This window comes from Echiichthys vipera (assembly GCF_963691815.1).
Source record: "Echiichthys vipera genome assembly, chromosome: 16".
NCBI lineage: Eukaryota > Metazoa > Chordata > Actinopteri > Perciformes > Trachinidae > Echiichthys > Echiichthys vipera.
The window spans coordinates 3,200,120-3,226,153 of NC_139841.1; the positions used below are offsets into that span (position 1 = coordinate 3,200,120).

General features: G+C 42.0%; 1 protein-coding gene across 1 annotated transcript in view; it reads right to left on the reverse strand.

Moving 5' to 3' along the window:
• Nucleotides 1-26,034, reverse strand: part of slc12a2 (solute carrier family 12 member 2) — a 76,839-nt gene that overhangs the window by 13,094 nt on the left and 37,711 nt on the right. The window contains exons 6-21 of the mRNA XM_083929599.1: nucleotides 24,072-24,182; nucleotides 22,367-22,475; nucleotides 22,139-22,263; nucleotides 21,758-21,842; nucleotides 20,834-20,994; nucleotides 20,635-20,742; nucleotides 20,345-20,468; nucleotides 19,677-19,778; nucleotides 17,305-17,460; nucleotides 15,463-15,562; nucleotides 13,195-13,306; nucleotides 10,499-10,639; nucleotides 8,520-8,626; nucleotides 6,327-6,406; nucleotides 4,817-4,960; nucleotides 2,177-2,224 (exon numbers count right to left, since the gene is read on the reverse strand). Coding sequence (XP_083785725.1) covers nucleotides 2,177-2,224; nucleotides 4,817-4,960; nucleotides 6,327-6,406; nucleotides 8,520-8,626; nucleotides 10,499-10,639; nucleotides 13,195-13,306; nucleotides 15,463-15,562; nucleotides 17,305-17,460; nucleotides 19,677-19,778; nucleotides 20,345-20,468; nucleotides 20,635-20,742; nucleotides 20,834-20,994; nucleotides 21,758-21,842; nucleotides 22,139-22,263; nucleotides 22,367-22,475; nucleotides 24,072-24,182 — 1,813 coding nt within the window. The remainder of the gene's footprint in view (nucleotides 1-2,176; nucleotides 2,225-4,816; nucleotides 4,961-6,326; nucleotides 6,407-8,519; nucleotides 8,627-10,498; nucleotides 10,640-13,194; nucleotides 13,307-15,462; nucleotides 15,563-17,304; nucleotides 17,461-19,676; nucleotides 19,779-20,344; nucleotides 20,469-20,634; nucleotides 20,743-20,833; nucleotides 20,995-21,757; nucleotides 21,843-22,138; nucleotides 22,264-22,366; nucleotides 22,476-24,071; nucleotides 24,183-26,034) is intronic.

Below are 26,034 nucleotides of genomic sequence, written 5' to 3' on the forward strand. Positions count from 1 at the left end.
CGGAAGTTTGTGGGTTGGGTCGACTTCAAGTGGTTGATTAACAGAGCAGATTGGCTCAAGAACACACGCACGCACGCTCCTCGATGACTTTTTGTCCCTGCCGAATGCCGGCATTATATGTGAAATCATAACTGAGGCAGCTTTGCTTGGTCTGTGTATAGGTACAAAAAGTCGGCGTTCCTTCATTGCAGGGCTGTTGTGGAATCTCTTTGTGAAAAGCACTACACTGCGTCAAACAATGTTCGGCTCTGTTTTCTTTCCGACTCAGTGGAATCTTACAGATGTCGTGAGGAGCAGAAGGTGGAGGCAGAGGAACAGGATTTGTTCAGATTGGCTGTCAGGATATATAGGGACAGATTCAGCAAATATGAGAAAAACTTATTTTTATAAAATGGGCTAAAATATGCAAGACCACTGATCTGGGGCCTCATTTATAAAGGTGGAGTACGCACAGAAGAGGGTGCACGCCATTTTCTACTACAACTTTGGGATTTATAAAAAGCAAACTTGACGGGAGAATGTGCGGTCCTTCACGCACACTCTGACCCAGACATACGCAAAGAAACAGGAGAAATGTGAAACGGCGACACTGACGGCAGAAGGATGAAAAACTAGAAACTGTGAAACAGAAAGCATAAATCCATGGAGAGCAGCAGGCAGCGGCCAACAGGCATAGCTGTAGCACTATATCTCTATTTCAACAACCCCTACCTGGGAATTCAGAACAGGCAAATGAATGCTGCAGCTGCAATTATTTAAGAAGTATTTAATCTATTGGAGAATTGCAGCATTATTTTTTTATATTTGTTCTTCACTTTATTTGTTTGTTTCATACCGACAGCTAAACCTGTTTAACTTTTGTGATTAATTGTTTAATAATGAAACTTATGTTCGTTCTGACAACAAAGCAGTTTTTTCATTTTCCCCCTTAACTATGAACCGTACCGTCCTGTGCTGTGACTTCAAAACTGAGCTACGCACCGAACCATGACTTTAGTGTTACACCCCTAATTAGTAATGCCCACACTGTGACCTCCAAACAACATCATTTCCTTTTTCTCACCTCTCCAACAGGAACGTCAATTTCACATTGATTGCTGTGTGATTTTTTCGTTTTTCTCTCGTAGTTGTCATGATGTAAGTATGAATTTATATTAATTTGGAGCATTTCATTGACTATTTACAGGCATCTGTTGGCGTGACACAAAGCCACCAAAGCTGCGCCACGTTTAGAGTTGATTGTGATTTATAAAGGGAACCCGATGTAGGAAGTAAGTGCTAACTGTTAAATGCTTATTAATAAATCCTAATATTTTGATGCGCACGCACGTCCTACATTTTGTCTGTAAGTCACCTTTGACGTGAATCCTATGCACAGTTTTATAATGAGGCCCCTGATCATTAAAGAGGTGTCTTTATGTTAAGAGTCATACAGTCAGTGAACTGACTCAGTAAGGTCAGTTACACAGCAATATCTTTAGCCATCAATAGCCCCGACAGACTACTGCTCAAAGCAGATCAAGTCAGACTGGAACTGGAACGTCTCTAAGTATATTGCTTAGAAATGGAACTTTTCATTTGTGTTGACCCGTTCAAAGTTAAGGCTTTGATATCAGAAACTATTTCTCCTTCATTCTGTCTTAATGAGCAGCATGAAGGAAGAAGAGGCAGAGCAGCAGGGAGTTAGCTGGACAGGAGAGCAGTGTTCATCCTGGAAAAGAAAGCTACAGACAAACTGTCACCTTCAGAGAGAAGAAGCAGCAGGCAACAGGCACTGAAGACAAAAGGAGGAAATTGAAATGTTGGCACACACTCGCAACATTAAATACTCAAGACTTGGATTGAGTTAAAGGCACTATCACATACAGGACAGCATCAGAGACTGGTCTTGAGCTACAAGCTGGAGACTGTAAACAAGAGAGCAGGAAGAAAGAGGAGAAGACGGAATGTTATTCCCCAAAGCCAAGAAGCCAGCAGGCCGGAAACATGGAGGAGACGTGGAGAGACACAAGACAGAAACAGCAGGGGGCAGGACGGAATGTTAATACAAGAGGAATTCAATATATACTGTGAACAATGAGGCGATAGAGAGATTCATGGATAAGATCAAGATAAAAAATCAAAGCAGAGAAAGAGAGAAAAGTTTGAAGGCAACACAATAAAGTGGATCTCCTGCCTTTTTTCAACAGGGGCTGAGTTGTAGCTTTGCCATCATCGTCGTCATCTGGGAAATGTGAGACAAAAGGAGAGAAAAAAAACAAACTCTGAATTGAGGTGAAATGTCGCATCAACTCACAACCACGAATCAAAATGAACAACAGACAATGTACATTTATAAAGGGTTCCTGCACATTTTCCATTTCAGTATCCCATACTTTTCAGTCAATATTAAACATCTGAAAACCAATTGTTAAATGCTTATTATGTTTAAAAAAAAAAAGGATTTAATATCCGACTTTTAATACATATGTATAGATGTTTTTTTGCCCCTGCATATGGCTTATGTTGGAGATGTTGAAAGATTCCAAGCATAGTTTGCATCTTTTTTATCCCACTTGGTGTCATTTATCAACTATCTTATATATTTTTCTTCTTGAAGCCAGAGCTCAGAAAACTCGCATCGACACTTGACACTCTCGCTGCCGACAACCGTAGCCATGGTAACCAGCCAGCTTTAGTTTCAGACCATCTACAGGTCGGCTGTGTTGTGTTAGTAAACTTGTATTGGTTTGTATATATTGAGATATTTTATTTCAGAAAGTGACTCAAATTAAATTCCAGACTTTTCCATACTGCGTAGAAACCCTGTATAATTGTTATAAGATGATACAACAAAGTAGATGTGGTCCTGAGCTGTGGGCCTAATGCCATTAATGCTAATAGACAAAAACAACACACTTTGCCGAAGCTTTTCAGAGCTTGGCGGAGTTTGAACAGAGAGCTCAACGTGTTCTCTTTGAGACAGACAGACAGGACTAGCTGTTTAGGAAGCAACACTCAGACATGTGAGGGTATCAAATCCCAAAAACTCTGCGGTCACGGGGGGGGGGGGGGGGGGGGGGGTGGCGGGGGGTGATTGAGAATGGAGTGATCTCTTAATGAGGGCTCAGGTACAGTACAGCTCAGGCTGGGACTAAGAGGATTACATCTTCACCTTCACCACACCAACATGTTCAAATTAAGTCACATAATTACCACAACAAACATATGCATACATGTCTATTTCTACATCACAAAAACACATTAAAGGGACACTTGTGACATTTTGTAGTTTGGTTGTAGGAGGTTCTTCTTTATTGTCAGTAGGGCAGCTCCCAAACGGTCGTCAAAATTAAGTGAAAATCTGTGACTGGCGGCTAGTATTGGGCCTAAAAGGCTGGAGGGCTTTTAATTTGAAGGGCCAGATACAGGAATCGTGACACTCACTCACTGCTAGTGTTTTAATAAGACAGCAGGTCTCTTCAACATCGAGGTAAGACAGTTAATAATTAAAAGCCAATCATGTCGGTGAAGACGTCTAAAATATGGGATCACTTTGAAAAGAACAAGGATGACCCCAAGAAGGTCACATGCAAACTTTAAAAGAGAAACTTTGCCTACCACCTTAACATGGACGGAACGTTAGCCTAGCTACCTGCCCATGGCGGCCCGTTCCTTCTCCTTGCTGAATGCTGACACATTTAGAATTAGAATCTGGAGTAAGTTGCTGGTTTCATTAACAGGCGGCAGACTTAAAGCACTTGGTTGTGCACACTTGTAAAATAATGGTTATTAATTATGTTATTCAGTCGCTGAGGCTATCCTGGTTGACCAAGAAAATCCTTGGTCGGGGGCAGCCCTAATTGTCAGTGTGTTACCTACAGTAGATGATGGTTAGTACTGACACATGCTAAGCAATGTCCTGCTGTGGACGGAGGCAGCAGCTAAACACCTGTCCACACTGAGACGCATTTTCCTGTAACTGCACAACTTCAGTATCGATTTGGCCGACCAACCACACGCAGCCGTCGTTATCGGAGCCTGAAAACGGTATCTTTTGAAACAGGGTCCCAGAACAACAGAGAATAAAAAAGGTTAGATCATGTGGACTTACCCTTAGCCACCTGAAAAAATCTAGATCAGTTCAAATCTACTATACATTTAGAATATTTTCACCACTTTATCTTCAGGTCAGACAGCCCTGTTTAAGTTCATCTGGGGAGAACTGAAGCCATTCTCTGTTCACTTGAAAGCCACCAGACTCCATTGATAAAGCAAAAGTTACGAATGTAACTACGGTTCTATGAATCCTGGATGACCGCCAGAGGCAGTGCTGAACACTGGATATATTACGTCTTGCGCAGGTCGAGAAAAAATATTAGCAAAGTCACAGGTGACCTTGGATGACCCCAGAGTGCTCCACAGCACCCACAATTTAGGTAAACTTTCTTTGTTTGATTGTGTGTGTGTGTGTGTGTGTGTGTGTGTGTGTGCGCGTGTGCGTGTGTGTGTGTGTAGAGACACAATAAAGGAAGCCATTGATGGATTAAGAAGGAAGTCTAAGAATGGTGTTAAACTGATTTCCTGGATGAAAAGATTTCCTCTATCATGACCTGAACCATTGCCACACACACACATACAGAAACTGTTGCAGAACATAAAACATATAAATATAAAACGGACTTACTGGAGACTATTCAACACAACCGGCTCGAGTTCGATGATGCTTAAAATAAACACTAACTTTTCTATTTCCTTCCTTCCTTCCATCTTAAGTCTTTGGTAGATAAAAGTCCCTGAGTTGAACGTAGAGACATTCACACTGAGGCAGACTGACCTTTCTGTGTAGCTGGACTGTTCTGGAGGCTGGTGGCCTTGGAGGACAGCTTGGATGAATCTGCGTCAGAGTCTTTGCTGGTGTCTATTGACACAATCACATCCTTCATCCCTGAGGACTTCTCCTGGGAGGACAGCAACTCATCTGGGAGGAAATACAGTGCGCAGACAGATGGAGAGGAAGGGGCGGGAGGATTTAAAGAGTGTGAGAAGAAGAACAAGTACAAACAGGAAATACAACGTAACCACAGAGTTGAGCTGTCCTCACACAGAAACATTAAAGTAACAGGAAAAAAAGCATCTCCTTTGAATTAAAGGGTTACTCCAGGGACCATAAAGTCAGGGGATTCACAATACACAGATTTTAAGTAGAAGCATCAAATTAGAAGCATACATTATCCTGTCTTTATAGTACCTACTATCAGTCAGGAATTAAAAAAAGTAATTTCCCATGTCTTTTTGCTGAAGGGGATGCAGCACCTCTCAAAACCAGGCTTTAGTTGTTTAAACTTAGTGTTGAAACTTTAGTGTTTTTTTTCCTAGGACACAGGCTTCATGTAGTAGTATAAAAGAATTTATGGTGGGAAAGAGGCTTCACTTTGTTTTTTATCTCTTATTATCATTAGTATTAGGGCCTGTCCACACAGAGACGCATTTTCATGTAACCGCACAACTTTAGTATTGTTTTGGCCGACCACAGATTTCTCCCTTTTCCCTGATGCTCTGAATAAGTCTCTAAATTGGTCGTTCGTCGCCTTTTATAAATCCAGTTCTAAGAAGGTCTGAAAAGTCTCTAAATGTAGTGGGACAGTGCCCTCCTGTGAGCGCTTTGGGACGGGGGAGGGGCTCCCAGCAGCACCCTCTGCTCGTTGAGGACACTAACTGCAGAAAGATTGGTGCATCAGAGTCCAAAACAGCACAAAAGTCTCCACTAACACCAGAAACAGTGACACATTTCTCTCTAGGATGGAGGAGGATTTAGGAAGTCTCCAGATTTGGAGAGAAACTCTCCGGTGTTTGTATTCTCCACAGCGTCTCCCCGTCTCTTCTTCTCCGTTGTTGGTGTATTTCTGTGGCAGTTACAGCGCCAAATCCAGGCCTGGCATGTGAACTACAGCGTTTGAGTCAGTTTCACTGGTTTCATGTGGACGCAGATATTTCTTGAGCCGAGGCCGTGTGGAGCAAGTTTTTTTCTGATTTCTTCTTTTCAGTGGTGGCATATAGGTACGTTTGTAACGCAGGCTTTGTGTTATACATCTGTAGTCTCTGAGCCCAAGCTCAGCTAACCCTGATGTTTAGAAAAAAATGTTTACTGACGTAATAAATCAGGTGAGAAGAAGGATCATTTTCTCACTGACGTCTATATAATCAGACTTATTTTTGGAGCCAGTGGAGTTGCCCTCTGCTGGACATTAGAGAGAACGCAGAGGCTAAGTCCACGTCTTTTTATACATGGTTAGATGTCAAATTTGGAAAAATCATATTGAATTCCACCACTTGGTGTTTAATACCTTGTCCTTGGATATGGGACACGTCCAGTCCCTCTTTCAGTCGCAGAATAACAGCTCCGAACTGGAAGTCAAAGGCATCGCTGAGGAGAAAAACACATTCATCAGCTCAACTAAACACAAGGTGTTTTACACCGGACAGCAAGCCGGCAATTCCTTTTTGCCGGCCTGGTCTGCATGTTCAGACAGATTGTGGCAAATTGTCGGCCTGATTTAGCCCCCCAATGTACCGGCTCGGACCATACGCATATAGGTGCCTCGATTTCCATGTAAATAGAGTTATGCTGTTTGACGGCACATTAGGAGGTGTGAATGAACTGTGCACCACAGCCAGGAGTTTTAAAAGCAGGAAACAGCTGATCCCAAAAACAAGAGAAAGCAAGTCATCACCTCAACCGCATCAACAAAATATCGGCCGGGTTGTCAGTCTTCCACACATTATCAGAAAACCTTCATCATCAAATTGAACCGAATCCCTTGACTGGTATTTTTGGCATTGCCCCAGATTTGGACTTACCTAAAGCTATGCTCAACTTTCTGGCTTTTGCCTCATTACTAGCTCGACCAACTACTTCACTTTAGTGGACGGACTCAGCACCACCTTCCTACTCACACTGGCTCAGAGACATGTATCCTGTATGAATCTAGAGAAGATTACACACACTATTCGGGGATCAGAGAGAAAAAAATGTACAATATATAGACCCCTTCTTGGTATTTTATGTTTGTCTACACACAAACAGAGAGCAGATTCAAGCATCTGAAGGTTAATAGTATAGTAAATAGTGGAGATTCAACAAATCTTACTTAAAGACAAATAGTTTGTATCCTTTATAAAAAGACAAAACTAATGAATTTATAAATATTGATCTTAGTTAAGTAGTATACTTAAGTAGTATGGGAAGCATTTAAAACCTCATGTAGAGGTTGGATCATTAGCTATGCCTCAACCAAAATGAAGAGAATGGTCATGAAGAAAAAGGGCTTCATTTCAGAGTTTAAGACACTAGAATTTCAACATATGCAGGACCCAAAGAATATGAGCTTTAAAGATGTAATGACGCTCTGTAAGGCAGAACTGTACTCAATTATACGACTGCATTTGCACTGTTCAGACTCCGCTGTAAGTACCCCATAAGCGGCGATAGATCAGGCAGAATGATAGCCATGAGGTTAAAAAAAAACTGTCAATCCATATCACATATTTGTGACAGCACAGGTGCGGTTGTCTATTAACAAACAATTCAGCTTTCAGAGAATTTGATTGTAAAATCTGAAGGTTGAACCTTGTAGTGTGTACACTGCCATGGCTACTCACTGGATGGAAAGTAAAGGGCGCATTGCTGAGCGTATTAGCTGTGATTTTAATATTGTCGGGCTGCACCATCTCTGACCTTCAGCTCTAATGCCATAATCCCCACACTTTACAATCAGGAACTCATTCAGCTTAACCAACAGTCTCACATGACTCATTTAGCATTGACCAGGGAAACAGGATTTCACATGGATCAACACAGTACTGCTGTGTTAATACAAGTACATACAGAGTGTGCAGTACCCAGAATACTTTAAATACTAATTGCTGGACTTCTAGAATTTAGCAGAGTGAGGATACAGGCTGTGCCCTTGGGGCCTGGACCCTAATGGGGCCTTAGAGTGAAATTCCGGCGTGAAATCACCACAAGGTCTTTTTCAGCAAATACACTCATCAAATAAGCCATGAGGACAATTCTTTTTCGTGTAACAACTATTAACGGAGAGTCATTAACAGTCCCTAACTGTAATTAATGTAATTTAATGCGGCTCACACTGATTAGCTCGGGGCAGTCAGTGAAGGCATTCAAATGTTGTTTTTTAACCATTCTCTGAGAAAATGTCCACCCTGCTGTCCAAGAGAAATTATCGATTCAGTATCCATGCACCACCACAGTTTAAAGGCCACAGTAATTGGAAAAAAAAAAAATGTATGCAGGGGTTTAATGTACTGTATATTTGACATAAACATAGGCTCACACACATAAAATTGAACCAGTGGGTTAGTGTTTAAACCAACCATCATGTGCACAGAACTAAAGCAGCTAATGGAGGAACATTATTCTTCTCACATGACTCGGCCCTTTCAGTCTAATTCCCAGTATGTTAACAATATGGCTGAACTCATGTGGAAATATGTCTCTCTGAAGCAGCTCCACTTACTGGATCATACTGATGTAAGTCTCCACGTTCATCATGTCTCCGTCTCTCCAGTCGTTTTTGAAGCCCAGCACCAGGGTGTTGGGCTTGAGGCGACCCAGGCCGGCCGCCTTGAGAGGGAGGAATGAAAAGACAATCAAATGAATTAATTTCTCGACACATATATATATGTGTGTGTGTGTGTGTGTACCTGTGTCCATGCAGGCATATATGTACTGTAAACCATATCCAGGGTTTTATTTTTTTAAAAACTTCTACTCAGAGCAGAAAGCTCCCAACGTCATTTTACTTCATAGCAAAATAAGAATGGGGGATTCGGGGGCAACCACAAAAAGCTCTGTCTCATTCAACAGAAAAGATGGTGTGCAGCCTGATCAGAGCCTAAGCCTGTAAAGTGTAAACTGGTTTCATTTCTCATCTGAAACAGCACAACAGGACATGACAACAATGTGTAAGTGTTCTTAATTGAGTTTCAATTTAAGATGCTGACCACCTGGTAAATCATGAGCCCCATGTAGGCTGAGCCCTTGATAGCAGTTTTGAATCTCACCTGCAGCCCTTAGTTGTGTCCCCACTGTCTCTCCCAAACTTCCCTGTCATTCTCAAGCTGTTCTATTAATAATAATAAAGGCCCTATTATGATCTATATAGAACTGTTAACGGAGAAATCCTGGAGACAGTTGCTAACAGCCGGACGTGGCTAACACTGATTAGCTCTGGGCAGTACGGTGAGGCATTCAAACGTCTTTTTTAACCACTAATACGGTTACTAAATAACACCAAGAGTGCTTACACAAAAAACAAAGCACCAATGGGCTCCTTCCTTTCCTTTGGTAATCCACTTGAATGGACTTTACTAAGAGAGGAGCTGGTACAGGGGCCAGTAGGTAAGTCTTTAAAACACTCTTAATAAACTCTAGGTTCACTAACTACGTTGTTGGTGCTTTGTTTTCTGTGTAGGGACTCTTCTCATGCTGCTGCAGAGGTTTGGTGTTATTTTGAGCAGTATTAGTGGTTAAAAAAAGATGTTTTAATGCCTTCACCATACTGCCCCGAGCTAAACAGTGTTAGCCATGTCCGACTGTTAGCGTCTCCGGGACTGTCTCCAGGATTTCTCCGTTAATAGTTGTTACACAAAAAAAACTCTGGATGGCTTATGGAGTGTATTGGCCAAAAAAGACCCTGGGATGATTTTATGCTGGAAATTCACTTTAAAGAGATATTTTGCGGATTTAAATCCAGCTCTGTGTCATGACAGTGTGTGCAGATGAACGGTGTTTAGCATCTCTCCGTTCGTACAGTGCAGTGTACAGAGCATCCTCCTCCTGTTTGAATAATGTTTGATCAAATATGACTAGGCCTTATTACACATGAAACTAGAGAATTGTGAGCTCAGGATTTACATCTTCAGTAGGAACCAAAGGGCTTGGAGCTGACAGCCAAAGTTTGAAAGTTTGTTGGTATGGTGTTTTCATGAGAGTTGTAGGCAATAAGAAAAAAAGAGATAATAATATCTTAGCTTTTAAGTACCTTTTTTTTCTCCTAAATTGTTTCCTATTTCTTTTTTTGTTTTCTATTCCTTTTGCATGGGTACCAATGACAGCATGTTTATGATACTGGGTTATAAAAATAACATTTCTTTGATTTAACATCAGGGCCCAAATTCAATAACGTTTATAGCCTCCAACACAGTGATTGTAACTACCCTCAATCAGGGAATTTCTCTGTTTTTGAACAATTGTGAAAAAATGTGCCATTTGAAGCATGTGCTTATCAACACCAACAAACAGAGTACACTGAGCCAACACGGCTGGCTGCTGTTAGTTGTTGGCACTTGCACTATGAGTCTACAAGAGGCTTGAACATTGCTTCCTGGGTAAAGGTAGACAGCTATGTGCACAGCCTTTGTTTTCTGTTGACTCAGTGATACCCTCAAGACAGAGAAAGAATCCATTTCAGATTGAGCAGAACTCTTTTCCTACCTGGAGCAGGTACTGCGCCCCCTGCCTCGTGTCCTCGGCGAACACCGGTGTGTAGAAGGCCTTGGTCTCATTCTTCAGTAGCCAGCGCTGGTATCGGGCCTGGTCTGTTGCCAGATCTTTGAAGTTTGGCCTTCTGTAGCCCTATGGACACACACAGCAAATATAAATAATCCCACAGCCCTGGATGGAGTTCTACTGGTCCACATGTCCAAGGTCAGACATCACAGAACGCTTAATTTAATCAGATTTAATCAGATCCCAGTCTGGAAAATTCAAACTGCAGAACAAAGTCTCACTCTGAATCTCCTCATCAGGAACAATGTTTATTTCTGAAGAAAAGAGCTCACAAAGCTGCCCTTCAGCCAGGAAACTATAATGACATTAGCCAAGAATGTTTACACCATCTTGGAAGCAACAGAAGCAGGCAGGAGGGCAGATCAAGGACCACTTGGTCCGTAGAGTCAGAGAGCTGCTGGACTACACAGAGCCTGCATTCATCCAATCAAAATGGCCTTTCCATTGTGAAGCTCTTATGCCTGGCAGGGCATTTGTAAAGGTTTTTTTACGCCATGTACAAAGGAGCGGAGCAGACATCAACCACATCACCACTGAGATATTCTCATTTCTGAGAAAAGCCAGGTAAGAGTTCACACAACTCTGGTGCATTTTAAAGGGGAAAGGATCTTTAAAGGAATAAACAATGCATTTATGTAGAGCAAGAACAGACAATAATGATGATCAGTAGCTGGTACCCTAGACGACAGAGTCAGTATATTAAAGGTTGAATTTGTAGAATCTTTATTAAAAGCTATATTTAAAAAAATAATACACCCATGGGATGTTTTGACTAGTATAGAATGAAAGAATTGCTTTTTCATAAAAAAAATATATTAAGTCTGACTTAATATTTTAATTATTTTTTGACAGGTTTGACAATGACTTTCTGTCACATTCTGTTTCCATTTTAGCAGCCAATAGCGTTGGGCGTTGTGGGTTGCCAGGGTTGTTTATTGTTGGTCTATTTCAACTCTCTACAAGTTCTTGTGAATGTAAAAAACCTCTCAAAGCCCACTATCGCCTGTTTAAACTGTTTCTAAGCTGCTTCATTGGTGCTTGACATCGCGTTACACACTGATACGAACCTGGAAACCAGACTGCTGGAATTATTTTTTATTGTTGCGACTACGATCTTGAGACACAAGATGGTGGTTTGCTGCTCATTCTCCATAATAGACCTTTAAAACTTCACCGTGGTAACAGCTGGAGACTAGAAGATAGAAGTTAGCTCCAAGTTAGAAAGTGTGTCCTTTACTTCAGAATACTATCTGTGGTTAACTGGAATATCAGAAAAATATCAAATATATTCACTCTAGTGATGAAGTGAAGACTTTGGCTCAGACGGTGCAGTAGTGTTGGCAGCAATGTGGGCCTCACACAATGCACTGTACATGTAGAGGTTGGAATTCTACTCAATCCTGGTGAATGGGATGCTGGGAAATGATGTGTACATGTGATGGAAGGGAGCTGCTGGGAACAGTGCAGGGCACAGAGTTTTAAGCAAACAGGCCATAAAACCTAGTGTTTCTTATGTGTTGGCTCCATTTCCCCAAATAAATGCACTATTAAATTATATTAAAATTGTGCAAAATTTCCAAAGTTCCAAAATTTCCTTATTAATGTGGTTGCCAGTCAATGACATCAGCCTCGGTAGGAGAAACAGATTGCAGAAGCACTGGCTATGAATGTGGATGCAGCTGCAGCAGGAGCTTAATGTGACTTTCTTAAAAATAGTTATATATAACAGCTGCTGTGTCAGGATTGCAAAAGGCTCGAATACACAGAGGAATACTGATTATACTTTCATTAGGTCCAATTCAAACCAACATCCTAAATGATATTTATTAAAGATTGAATTTGGAGAATGAGCAGATAACCACAATCTAGTGTCTCAAGATCGTAGTCACAACAATAAAAAATAATTCCAGCAATCGGGTTGCCAGGTTGGTTGGTGTGTCAGTGATCAGCCTGCTCCATGTCAGTGATGAATGAAACAGGGTAATCACTCATTTGGACTAATATATTCATTTGACAACAGTATTTAACGTTAGCCAGGGTTCAGCTGAAGTCTTTCTGTGAGTGCTGTGGAATCCATTAGCTAGCTCTCAACTCAACACGATTCTTGTTTCTGTAGCAACAACAGACAAACCTGGCAACCGGCAACACCCAACGCCATTGGCTGCTACAATGAAAACCGGACAGAAAGTCATTGTCGCCCATCAAAAAATATTTAAAATATTAATTCCGACTAAATACATTTTTTATGGAAAAGGAATTCTTTCATACTGTACCACTCAAAACGCCTCGTGGCTGTATTATTATTATTTTTTTTAAAAGCTTTTAATAAAGACTACATATTCAACCTTAATAATAAATTATTGTTGACTGTGTAACATGGAGTCAACATGTTGACATCATAGTCAAAGACCTGCAGCATTTCATAAAAAGTTCTAATCAGTAATATCATCAGAGACACAGCAATGTGGGATAGCCTCTGCAACCATTCTAGCATCACCAATCTCTGAAGCTATTAAAAACCAACCATCTGTGTTGTGATGGATGTTTTTAGACCATAAAAAGGCAAAAGAACAACAACTACTCAGGGTAGTTGAGTAGAGCGTATCAGAGTATCTACTCACCGTGCGAATATGACCACAGATCATCAGGCCTACGTTCTTGGTGAAGCTGTGGACCAGATCCAGAAGAGCCGGACGAGAGTTGGGGTAACCAGTCATCACCAAACACTGGGGTCTGCAGTCACACACATCCAAGAGCAAACATTAACATATCAGCATGTCTGTCTGTTTCTACTCTTTATAGAAACTAATTTATCTGGCCGTGACATTTACAGCATTACTAGCGTTTAAAATCTGCAGCCACTTTTTTCTTGTGACCTTCACAGTGACCTCTAGCCTTCTTAGCACAGGACAAAAAAACAGAAGCAGAGTAGCGCACATCAAAGCAAGTATGTTAAGCACCCTGGGATTTAATGGAGGCAGTGAGGAGACAGGAGGGAGCTCAGAGGAACACACGAGTCATTCTGAAGACACCATCAGATGCCTTTTAATCTCCTACTTGGTTTGCTGCCATGGGAACGCTCCAAAAGCACATTAGCACTAATATGTCCTCAATGTGCAAGCATTCAGAAAATTAATACATGCAACATGGTGCATACAGAGATAACAGTACACACTTTAGGTGTATTTAAGTTCATAGAACATCAACAGAAATTATAACAATAAAACCTATTCAATGTTATTCTTGTCTATCAATAATAATTAAGAGTCTACACTCTGAGTGTAAGGGGTATGGAGCAGGGGAGGAGCCGAGCAAACTGTGACACTGAGGTCTCCACCCCCCACACTAGCTTCATCTTCTGTTAGACAGTACAACGCTGCAGTTGTTTCATGAAAGAAGTACAGTAAATGGCTCACATAGGACACTTGGTTACTTATTGCCACAAATAGGACTGGTGATTCATTAAGCATCATCCAGCAACTTATAGGGGACTCGTGTCTTGCCGATATGATCATATCGGACCCTAGTTAAACGATATCTAGCGTGTGGTCTAAAGTGCATGGCACAAGTGCTGCAGGTGCACCTGGCAAATTGCTATTTAAATGGCGGACTCAGGAAATTGGAGAAGCGAGCAGTTTTGTGCTGAGGAAATGGATCTTCACACGTGTAATGCTACCCTGAAATCCAGACGCTCGGGCAGCACATTCAATTTGCTCTACAGCTGCCTCTGGGCACTCACTGTTGGAGCTCATTTACTATGTCAGAAAATCCCAACCAATCAAATCGCATCTGTTATAGGCTTATTTTAACTGATGACAACAGTGATGAGCAGTCGAAGTCGGCTAGATACGTCAGCCTGTTTATTGCTCTCATTGGTCGTAGTCGTGGTGCTATCCAATTGTGTACAGTGGTATTCGGAACTGCATGCGTTGGTTCTGTCCCTTGAGTTGGGAAGGTCTATTGATCATTGCCAGACCCTACGTCTGGATCATAGACTGTATAAAAAATGGACGTAGCATACCCGTCATGGTCCGTTCTCTAAACTTGATCCAATAATATTCGCCTCTGGGAGCTGCCATCTTGTCAGACTTTGACGCCGCCTCATTTCCTCTTACCAAAAAAGGGCATGTATGTGACTTTGGGGGAGGGAGATACGTCCATCTGGCTAACGTTTACCTCTGAGGAGAAGTGAGGGCCAGAGGCTAGCTGTCACTCAAGAGGCCATGCCCCTAATTATTCATAAACTTTAACCACCCCCGCGACCCTGACAGGGACAAGCGGTTGAAGATGAATGAATGAATGAAAAATAAAAACTAGCATGTTACAAAAAAATTCACCACCTTCGGTGTTGTCATGGAGATATGACCTAAACATACAGACTAGAATGTTTTTTTTGTACCAGGCCTTAAACAGGTTTAATGATGCTGTGAAAACTACCTGTTTAACATGGGGGTCAATGAGAACCTGCTCTGTCATGAAACCTGCCTCTTCTGCTATCTGCTATGTGAGGGCACCGTTGCAGCATTTGGGGCTTAGTGCTGCCCCAGAAATTGTGATTGGTTTCCAGAAATAAACAGCCGGGTTGTTTTTTTCCTCTATCCCAGAATGTTAACTTGTGCAGCCAGACCATACTACAACACTATAGTATGTTCTGATGACAGCTGCAGCACTTTTCGTTGAGTCAAAACAGTCTATGGCTAATGTTTTAGCATGCTAACAGATTACCTGACTCACATGGCAATATACATACGGCCCTTTTTTAGCATGCACTGCCACAACTCAGTGAGCACACAGTCTGATTTCTAGATGTGCTCCTCAGATACTGCCTGCTCTAACTTTAAATGATAGTGACTACAGGCGTGTTCAGTAAGCTTCACTGTGTTTTGTACCTGAAGTTCTTGATGTGGTCCTCCACTCCGCTGAGGTGCAGAGTGTGGGTCAGGGCCTGGTGGTAGGTAAGAGCCTGGGTCGATGAGCCCCAGTTCACATCTGGTGGGGAGGACGCATGCAGGCAGAAACACACAGTGCAGTTGTGAAGTGTGTTTATGGGTCGTCTGACTCATGTGGTGTCACAGGCTTGTATGTGTGTGTAGCTGCGTGTCAAACTGAGTGTGCACACAGGTGTGTGTTCAGAGCTGCAAGGCTAGCTTAGTGTCTGAAGAGGTGGGCATGTGTGTGTTGACAGCTCAGTATCTTGGAGCAGTGCAATATATATGTTCATTCACACAAGTTTTTCACTTTTGTAAACTGATCAATCCAATATTTTTGGAAATGCTTCGACAGAGACAGTCCAGGCAATGTTCAGTCTGTTATCTTTGTATCCATTCTAAATGTCCATCAACACGTGTACAAAGAAAGAAATCAAGGCATTGTGACTGCACACAGCAGACTGAAAGACAAGATTTAGTTCTTATCACTAAAAACACCCTTCAGTCTACTGTGTTAATGTTGTGGCTTATCTGCATTAACTTTTGACTGTAGTTTTTTGTTCTGAAAACTAAAATGGTGGTGTATTGTTTATGCTTTTTACCATAATGAAGTGTGTATTTAGTATTATGCACGTTGTATTACATTATTTAGTATTGCTAGCAACATCAGGCTAAGGGACTGCCAATGAAAAGTAGCCTCTAAGCTAACTTTGGTACATTTACCTTTTGCTTTGAATTTTCATTAATGTACCCTTTTCATATAAGTGATTAAATAAATACATGAATATTGCAATGTTTAGCATAGTTTTTTTACATAGCTAGTATTAGACACTTTCTACACCTAGCTTAATTAGAGGAGGTATTGTGTGCATGAAACAGCACATAGACATTTATCAAAAGATTTCAAAGCGCATTAACTTTGTGATATGCTGACTGACCAAATCTATGGCCTATGGGTATTAACCCCACAGAGGTGGGCCAATAATCAAAACAGCTTAAACCACAAAAATCTTTTTATTAAATTACAATAAACTATCTCTATTATTTCTTATGTTCTTGGTTACGATAGACAGTTTCATGCAGGTTCAAGTCTAAAAGTGAAATTCCAGTGTAAAAACATCCCAGGGTCTTTTTAGGCAAATTGGCACATCAAAAAAAGACATTGAGACAATTTTTTTCGTGTAACAACTATTAACGGAGATTTTCCGAAGAGTCACTAACAGCCTGTCGTGGCTAACAGTGATTAGCTCGGTGCGAAGAGTTGAACGCATTAAACATCTTTTTTTAACCACTAATACTGCTCAAAATAACACCAAACTCTGCAGCAGCATGAAAAGAGTCCCTACACAGAAAACAAAGCACCAACAACGTAGTTAGTGGACCCAGAGTTTATTAAAAGAGTGCTTTTATAGACTTACCCCAGTACCAGCTGCTCCATTCAACTTAATAACCAAATACAATCCAAGCCTGATACGGCCCCATACACGAAAAAATAGTCTCAATGGCTTATTCGATGAACGAATTAGCCTAAAAAGACAGTGGGAGGATTTTACACCGGAATTTCACTTTAAAGGTTTCATTTTATTCCATACAGAAAGATTTAGATTGGATATTTTTCTTGAAATGTTTGCAGGCTACTGGAGCAAAATAACTGGATTTTAAGTGAGTAAATAATAGATTTAATCATTTTTTGTCAACTATCATATAGAGTCAATGCCACCATTTTGTCATGTTTTCGTTAAATTGTTCAAAAGGTGTGAGTGTTTGTTTGCAACAATGCCTTGGTCATGCTTAGTAGCTCACCTGGCTTCTTGTAGCTGACGTAGATAAACAGACCCAGAACGATGACATTGGTCAGGAGAGCAGCCCACCAGTTGATGACAAACATCACCACACAGCACAGGATGGCTCCGGCCAGAGAAACCCACATGTTGTAGTATTTGAAGCTCGGACGCCATCCTACAGCACCAACGTTAACAAGTCACAACACAGCAACAAACGCCAAACAACTGCTCACATACTCTAACTGTATCAGAATGTTTGCAAGATTAACATCTTATGACAAACTGAGGAAATGCACTTTATGTTAAGGTTGAGTAGAAGTTGGATTTGTCAACTGGGACCAAATGAAGTCAGTCCTGAAGAGTGAAAATCAGTATACACTGTGGTCCCCCTCCATGAAAGGAAACATGTTGCTGTTAAAGAGCATGGATCAAGTTAAAGTTGAAGTTAAAGAATGGGAGTTAGCAGCCTGTTAGACCGGGGACCACAAGGTTATACCAGCTATTAGACACCACATTTCTTTACTGGGTACCACAGAAACTAGACTAGTAGGATTTTAGTGATGGGATAAAATCAGACTGTGTGTGGTTACACAATGACAGCGTCTAAAACAAATCACAGGACATAAAGGGTACATTGATGGTGCTGCCCCGTGCAGGGGTTTAACGAGATTGGCCCTGAAGAGGCCAGAACACCAAATGGGGTTGGAACAGTTGCAGAGGCAGTAAACTCCACAAGTCAATGGCTGAATTACTGCTTGCTTTTAATTTTTTGGTGTACCATTTAAGTCCATGTAATTTTTGACCTGTTTGGTGGAATTAGGAGCAGATAGAGAATCTGTACCTGGAGTTCTGCTAGAGCTTTGGTATTGTGGGGGGAAAAAGCACAGAACTCAATATAAAAAAGACCAACTGTAAATGCATTTCATTCAGTTATTCTCTACAGTCCAAAGGGGTGTGGTATCCATCCATGCTCCATCAGCTTCCACTCTGATTCAGTGGAGGTCAATGCAATCTCAACTCTGTCCATATCTGTTTGCTTAACAAGTAACTGAAACTCAAAGCTTTGAGCGGTCGTCTCATTGATGGTGACAACCTGAAACTGCACCAGCAGAATTTTTTTTTTTGCTATTGTAATCTGTTGTCTGCTTCGGACAAATATGCGGCGGCTCGGTGTCGGCGGACAGCTGCTCATCAGACAGCGGAGAAACAGTGCATTTAAATGTATTTTTAAATCTGACTTTGTGGAAGTCTTCTTCATATCCATGTTGAATATAAACCCCCACCTGAGCAGTGGGGGTTGAGCGTCAGGCTGAGCGTCATCCAAAAGTTCCGACTGATTTCTCTCATCAAGGTCACTTTATTTTACTAATTTGACATGTAAATGTTCATGTACAAATATGAAATTTACCTTGGAGATTCTCAGAAGTGTGTAACTGTTTTCTCGATCGCTTTGCCCTGGTCAAATGACATGGTATGCGCTTCGGCTTTTGCCACCGGGAAGAACATATGTGTATGTGTTGACGTCAGGGTGAATTGTCGTATTGGATTAAAGGCAGAGATAGATCTCAAAACCTGAACAAAACTACCCAAACTATCTGCAGAGATGGATACCACTGGAGATCTAACATTTTGGTGAGATGACCCTTTAGAAACAAATGAATATTAGGGTAAACTGTTTGTATGCTGTTCACGATCACCTCGGTTCTACTGTATATGAGTAGGGATCAGCCTCTCACCTCAGTGTAAACTGACAACACTGTGTCAGCCAAGAGGTAACTGAGAAACATTAGAGCTCTGGAAAACGATTCTGATGCATTTGAAACAGGGCAAAGAAAACACCAACACTGAAAAGATGTGCTCTATATCATAAAACACAACCGTCACTCAGAATCTCCACAGCTGATCACAAAAAAGCAACTGCTAATCTGATGTGGCAGTATGTCAGTGACCACACCCTTCTGAACAAAGAGATATTGTGACAGGGTGATTGGAAGAAAGGGGTGAGCTTTGAGCATCAGGGAAACACCATCTTGATAAACTGTTGATTACAGCTCCAGATTTCATATCATTATTAAAAAAATCATTAGACTGCAATATATGTATCTACAATTAAAGTTATGAGGAAGTAAGGACTAGGAGAACTCCTTCCTCAAACTGCTGGATTTAATCAAAGGGAAACCCAAAGAATCTGACAAAAAAACTGTATTTCCTTTGATTTTTTTGGAAACATTTTAAAACCATTTGAAAAATGTTTTTTCCCTTAAATTTTTTTTTTTTTTTTTAAACAAACGGCAAAACATGTTCAATTGTATGTGTAATAAGAGAGATGAAAGGTTCCTCTGTAGCCTTAACGTGTATATCTAGCATATTGACTTCTTTTGTTACTCTTACCTGGTGAGTTAGCAAGTGAGGCATGGAACACGGAAAAGTTGATCAAGGCATAGGACGCCAAGAAGAAGTTGGAGATGATGGGGGCGATTATATTCAACTGGGCTGCAAGAAATAACAGAAAAAAACGTCAACAGCCAAAATTTGATTCAATTCAGTCCACTGGTGAGTCTTATATTATATCAATCAATTACACTGGCATTCAATTTGGTAGACACATTAATGATCCCAGAGGACGACTATAATAAAAGACCATTTGCAGCACCTAAGCCTGAGACCCTTATCACATAAACAGTACATTTTCACCACTTCTGATGTGTGCAACATTTCATAAAATTCCAAGAACCTTTAGTGCTGAATGCAATCCATTTTAGTTAAGAAGAAGAGGGTGAAGAGGAGAAGGTGCTTGTGTCCTAATAATTACTAATTTGAACATGGGTGCCAAGTCGATGCCCTATTAGATCCCAATTGCCTTGTTCTTTCCAGAAAAGTTCTTAGAAATGATTGTGACATCACAGATCCGCACAAAACAAAGTGTTCATATAAGTGTTCACTCATAATTGAGTTTTTGTCAGCACATATGCTTTTAAGACTTCTTTAAGTATGGTTTATTCTGATCTCATACAATAGTGATGCCATCTGTCAGATGAGCAGTGTGTGTGCAGCCGTACCGATGAGGATGAAGGCCAGAGCGATACCAAAGGTCAGGATGTAACCGCGCAGGGGCTCGTTGTTCTTGCCGTAGCCTTTGGCGAACATGCCCAGGCCGGGGTAGATGTTGTCTTTACATAAAGCCTGTGGAAATGGAAACCATCATGTGGTGTCAAGTTTTACCTACTAATAATCAAAAAGGAGAAAATGAACTACAATCCAAATCTATAGGTGAATCATTGGTTATTAGTGTAACTGAATATTGATCACTGGTTATTAGTGTAATTCATTAGCTACGGTGGGGTCTTACCTGAAACACTTTAGGTGCACTGACTAAAGAGGCCAGAGCCGAGGAGAGAGTGGCAGAGAAGATTCCAGCGGTGATGATGGGCCCAAAACCAGAAACCATGCTCATCACCTGAACCAAAGATTAAAGGCAAACCAACGCTGTTATTTTGACCTCTGCCTCCAAATCGCTCTTATTATACTTATCTTCTGCTGGTTCATACCTGGAAGTCATTCTGGAGTCCAAAGCTGCAGCCGTCTTTCTCACTTTTACAAGTAGAGAAATCATAGCCAAATTTGCAGGCAGCATCAGTGCAGTTCATCATAAACTGAGAACTGACTGTGTCATTCACATTTCCACTGGCGTCTCTCACAATACAGGAGCCTGGAGTGAAACAAGTACAGGCGTGAAAACTCTGCTAAGACGTGTAAAAAGCTACAGAGAATATCACACGTTAGGTACTACTGGAACTACTACTACTGGATACTCCTGTTCTAACCCAAAAGAATAATAACAATGAATAAAATGATATGGTTGCTCCACCTTATATTACGATTTAATGGAATCGTTTCACAGATCATGTTGATTGGAAAAAAACTTGGATGCTTCCTAACAAGTTTTCACAAATAAGGTTAAGGAGGTTTCTTACAAAATCATACACAAATATTATCCAGTAACATTGTATACAAACATTTAAGAAGGACATCAATACTTACTGCTCTTTCTGTAATTTACATCCAAAAACAGTTGCTCTTGCACCAAAATGTATTATTGACTCTTTCACTATAGATTTGATTACCTGGAAAATGTTGTTTTTGGTTTCCATAATTACCCGAAAAAAGGAGGATAATGTTACTTTTTAATAAATCTGTTGTTATCGCTTGCAAAATTTCGGATTCATAGAAATACATTTCTAAGAAACCCCCTTGCTTTTATGTTTTTCAAAAAGAAATGGAACTTTAATGAAAAGGCTATTATTAAAACCATAGAGTTTTGTAATATGGACAACCTTGTTGTATAATGAACATCACCCTTGGCACAGGTTCTCTGTATTTCTCTTGTATACTGTTCCCTGGATACTATTTGTATCTATGTCAACTCATTTTAAATTAAAAACAAACAAACAAAAAAAAAAAAACTACTGCACCTGTTGAAACAGCAACACCCAGGTACACTATTCCTGTGATCACTATGGCCAGAAGGGTCCCTCTGGGGATGGCCAGCTGTGGGTCCTGCAACAAACAACCACAACACAGATCCGCCTTTTACAAACCGTTTAAAACTCATCAATAAAGGGCTTTTAGATGATTTCATCAATCCTCTGACTGCCACGCTGAAGGTCATCGGCTCATTCCCTGTCACTGTTACTTGTTTCACTATTTCCAACAGAGTAAATCCATGAAAGCACATTCACCTGAGCAGAAGCATCTACACAGACAAAGAGTTTGACAGCTTAAATCAAATCTAGTACATCTGGATAAACCCGTTTTTTTAATGGGGGTTGTGTAAATAATTACAGGTGACTTACAGCAAGGTCTCCTGAAATGTTGGCTCCGGCCAGAATACCAGTGGCTGCAGGGAAGAAGATGGCAAAGACGGAGAAGAAGGTCTCGCCTCGGAAGTCAGGACCCATGTTTTCCCACATGATTGAACCTGACAGGAAAATAGAGTTTGAAACACTGCCACAGGGTAGTGAGGCGTTACAGACGTTCATTCTGACTTAAAAGAAGACTGAGAAATGGGTGTGTGGTCATACCGTCGTAGCCAAAGTAGCCCATAGATTCCTTTGACTTGACAGGAATGAAGGTTCCGATGAAGTAGTTGAAGATGGCTGTGATGAGGACAATGAGCAGGAATATCTGGGCCTACACAGAAGAAAATGAAACAATTCATGAGTCACAACACAGCACTTTAAACCAATGTATTTCGCCTTTCACACACGCAATGCAAACCTGGAATTATCTAGACATTATCTGGACGGCAGAGATGTGAGAACGCAAATGTCCGAATCTGGAATGGACATAAAACAGACTTTACCCTGCCTGCTCCCTACTACAAAGTCCATGTCATGTCCGATTGAGTCCATGTGGAAAGAGAGCAGCTCATTGTCAGCATAATTCACAGCGAGCGAGTGTGCGGGTTGCAGGTTTCTAACATGCGGCTCACATAAACAGGAAGAAAACAAGCATATGAGGGTGAAAGGTCCTTTACACGAAGACATCAACGAATATGTCTAACTAGACAGATGACGAGATTCAGTCGATAGGGCCCACACGAGTATAACCGCCGCTTTATGTCCTCTCTCCTGCACACTCTACCCAGGCGCGACCCCTCCACTAAACCATACGGACTATTTCCAGTAGGTGAGAACACGTCTGACACGGACGTCTGGGAATCTCCTGTTGTGTGCAACACATGTAGGAAGGGAAACAGAGCGCACTCTCACCGTGCCCACGCGCGCTTCACGGCTAAAGTCTAGTTCCTTTGACCAGTTTGAGTGCAACTGTTCACAGCGATTGTACACCTAGGTCAAATTCCACCTGACAGCTGTTGTAAATTCCATAGTTCTACAAATAAATACATGTTGAAAATTATTAGAGCACTTTATCCAAAATTCAAATACATTTCAAGCCTTGAAAAAACAACATTAAAATTAAGCATTTTCAAGGATTTCAAGCACCTGTACGAACCCTGTGTTCAGGCACGGCACTATTGCCTTGAGAGAGGTGGGCTTTAGTAAAGCACGGATGCACATGTACGAGCACAAGCACCAGCACTGACGGCGGTCCTGAGACTATTTACATACGACTGGTCCCCACGACGGACATTTATAAAAGATGCTGTCGTAGGGTTTGTGTCGGTCTGATGTGGAGGTGGAGATTTGGACAGATAAAACATTCAAAAACAGTCAGACAAAACTAAATCTCTGAGGGGTGATGACGTATAATTGAGCCGAGGCCCGGATCATTTCAAGTAATGTGAGTGCAAGCGGACCTGGGCCACAGTGGAAGAGGGAGGGGGGACCAATCACGCCGGCGCATGACATGGATCATCTGGGCCAAGTGTGAGTGTGCCCTGAGTCTACGGTTTTCTTAAAGTATGCTGCGGCACTTTCATCAGGGTTTTGACTTGAGCACTTACAGTTTCTACACCAGTAGTTACTAAACTTTTTCTACTTTTTTCCGAGACCCAAAAGAGAAATTTTGTGTTTGCACGGGACCCAGATTTATAAAAATACATCATGTGACAGAGCTAGGAGATCATAGAAGTCACACGCAATGTTACCATGTTTTTCAGGCCAAGGTTCAGGTGAAGAGAGAGAAAGGGCAACTGAGCAGCGTAGTTGTAGTAATTTTACTCTTTTGATTTGTGAACCAATAGAAATAGGTGTTCAACCCGCTGCTATCTTTGGAAGCAACTGCTCTACTCTTCATCTTAGCTGTCAGTGTATCAGGTCGTACCTTGGCCTCCCATTCCATTCCTGCCACAGAGATGCCCAGGAGAAGGATGACTGTGATGGTGCCGATGATGCGGATATCGTTGATTTCATCTGTCATGATGGCATCTACACCCTGAGAGACAACACATGGAGTTGTTAAACAGTTATTTCCAAAAAACATATTAGTAAATCTCTAGTAAACACGCATAAGTGCTTACTGGTTCAAGAAATGTGCATGCAAATAATGTTAGAAAATGCTGTTCTCAGCCTCAGATCTGAACACTTCCCGATTTTCTCCGTTTTATATCAAACTTAACTGAACAAGTTTGAGTTTTGGACAAAAAAATACATTGGCATCACCTTGGACTATGACAAATTGGAATGCACATATTAATCTAGAAAATAATTGGCAGATGAATTGATAATGAAAATAAGTGTTAGTGGAAAAACGAGGAAGAGGAAGAGAGATCCTGCCTGGAGGAAGCCTGGGGCCCCCGTCTGGAGCCAGGCCAAGACGGAAGGCTCGCCGGCGAGTGCCTGGTGGCGGGGTTTGCAAAGTAGCCCGGCTGGGCACAGCCCAAAAAATGGATGTGCTGCATGGCAGTAAAGGTGAGGGGCCTCGACGGGGGAAGGAGCCGGAGCTTGTGCGGGAGGTGGAGTGCTCCCAGTTAGGTCTGGTGGGGCTTAACTCCAAAAACAGTCTTGGTTCTGGAACCGTACTCCTGGATAGGGGTTGGACCCTATTCTTCTCTGGAGTTGCCCAGGGTGTGAGGCGCCAGGCGGGTGTGGGGATAATCACAAACCCCCGGCTGAGCGCTGCGGTGTTGGAGTTTACCCCGGTGGACTTGAGGGTCGCCTCCTTACGCCAGCGGGTGGTGGGGGGGGGAACTCTGACTGTTGTTTGTGCATATGCACCAAACAGCAGTTCTGAATATTCTGCCTTCTTGGAGACCCTGAATGGAGTCCTGCATGGGGCTCCAGTAGGGGACTCCACAGTTTTGCTGGGAGACTTCAACGCCAACGTGGGCAATGATGGAGACGCCTGGAGAGGCGTGATTGGGAGGAACGGCCTCCCTGATCTAAATCCGAGTGGTCATCAGTTATCAGACTTCTGTGCTAGTCATGGATTGTCTATAACTAACACCATGTTCGAACATAAGGATAGTCATAAGTGTACGTGGTACCAGAGCACCCTAGGCCAAAGGTCGACAGCATCTTGCAGCAGTAAGCTGTGGCCTCAAGGTCTTAGGTGCCTCAAGGGGCGGTAACCCTTGAACACCGTGGTCAGGGAAGCTGTCCGACTGAAGAAGGAGGCCTTCCGGAATATGTTATCCCAGAAGACTTCTGAGGCAGTTGCAAGGTACCGACGGGCCAGAAGGGCTGCAGCCTCTGCTGTGTCAGAGGCAAAGCAGCGGGTGTTGAAGGAGTTTTGAGAAGTCATGGAGAAGGACTTTCAGTCGGCACCAAGGTGCTTCTGGAAAAACATTCGACATCTCAGGAGGGGGAAACGGGGAACCGTCCAAGCTGTACTGTTTACAGTAAGGACGGGACACTGGTAATCTCAGCCGATAAGGTAATCTCAGCCGATAAGGTAATCGGGCGGTGAAAGGAGCGCTTTGAGGAACTCCTTAATCCGACTAACACGCCCTCTTTTGTAGAGGCACAGCTGGAGGCTGATGTCATTGTAAATTTCTCTGGCGGAAGTCACGGAGGTAGTCAAAACACTCCACAGCGACAATGCCACAGGGATTGATGAAATTTGTCCAGAAATGCTGAAAGCTTTGGGTTTGGAGGGGCTGTCTTGGTTGACACATCTCTTCAACTTCAGCGTGGAAGTCTGGGACAGTGCCAAGGGAGTGGCAGACCGGGGTTAAGGTTCCCCTGTTTAAAAGGGGGACCAGAGGGTGTGTGCCAATTACAGGGGTATCACACTACTCAGCCTCCCTGATAAAGTCTACTCCAAGGTGCTGGAAAGGAGGGTTCGT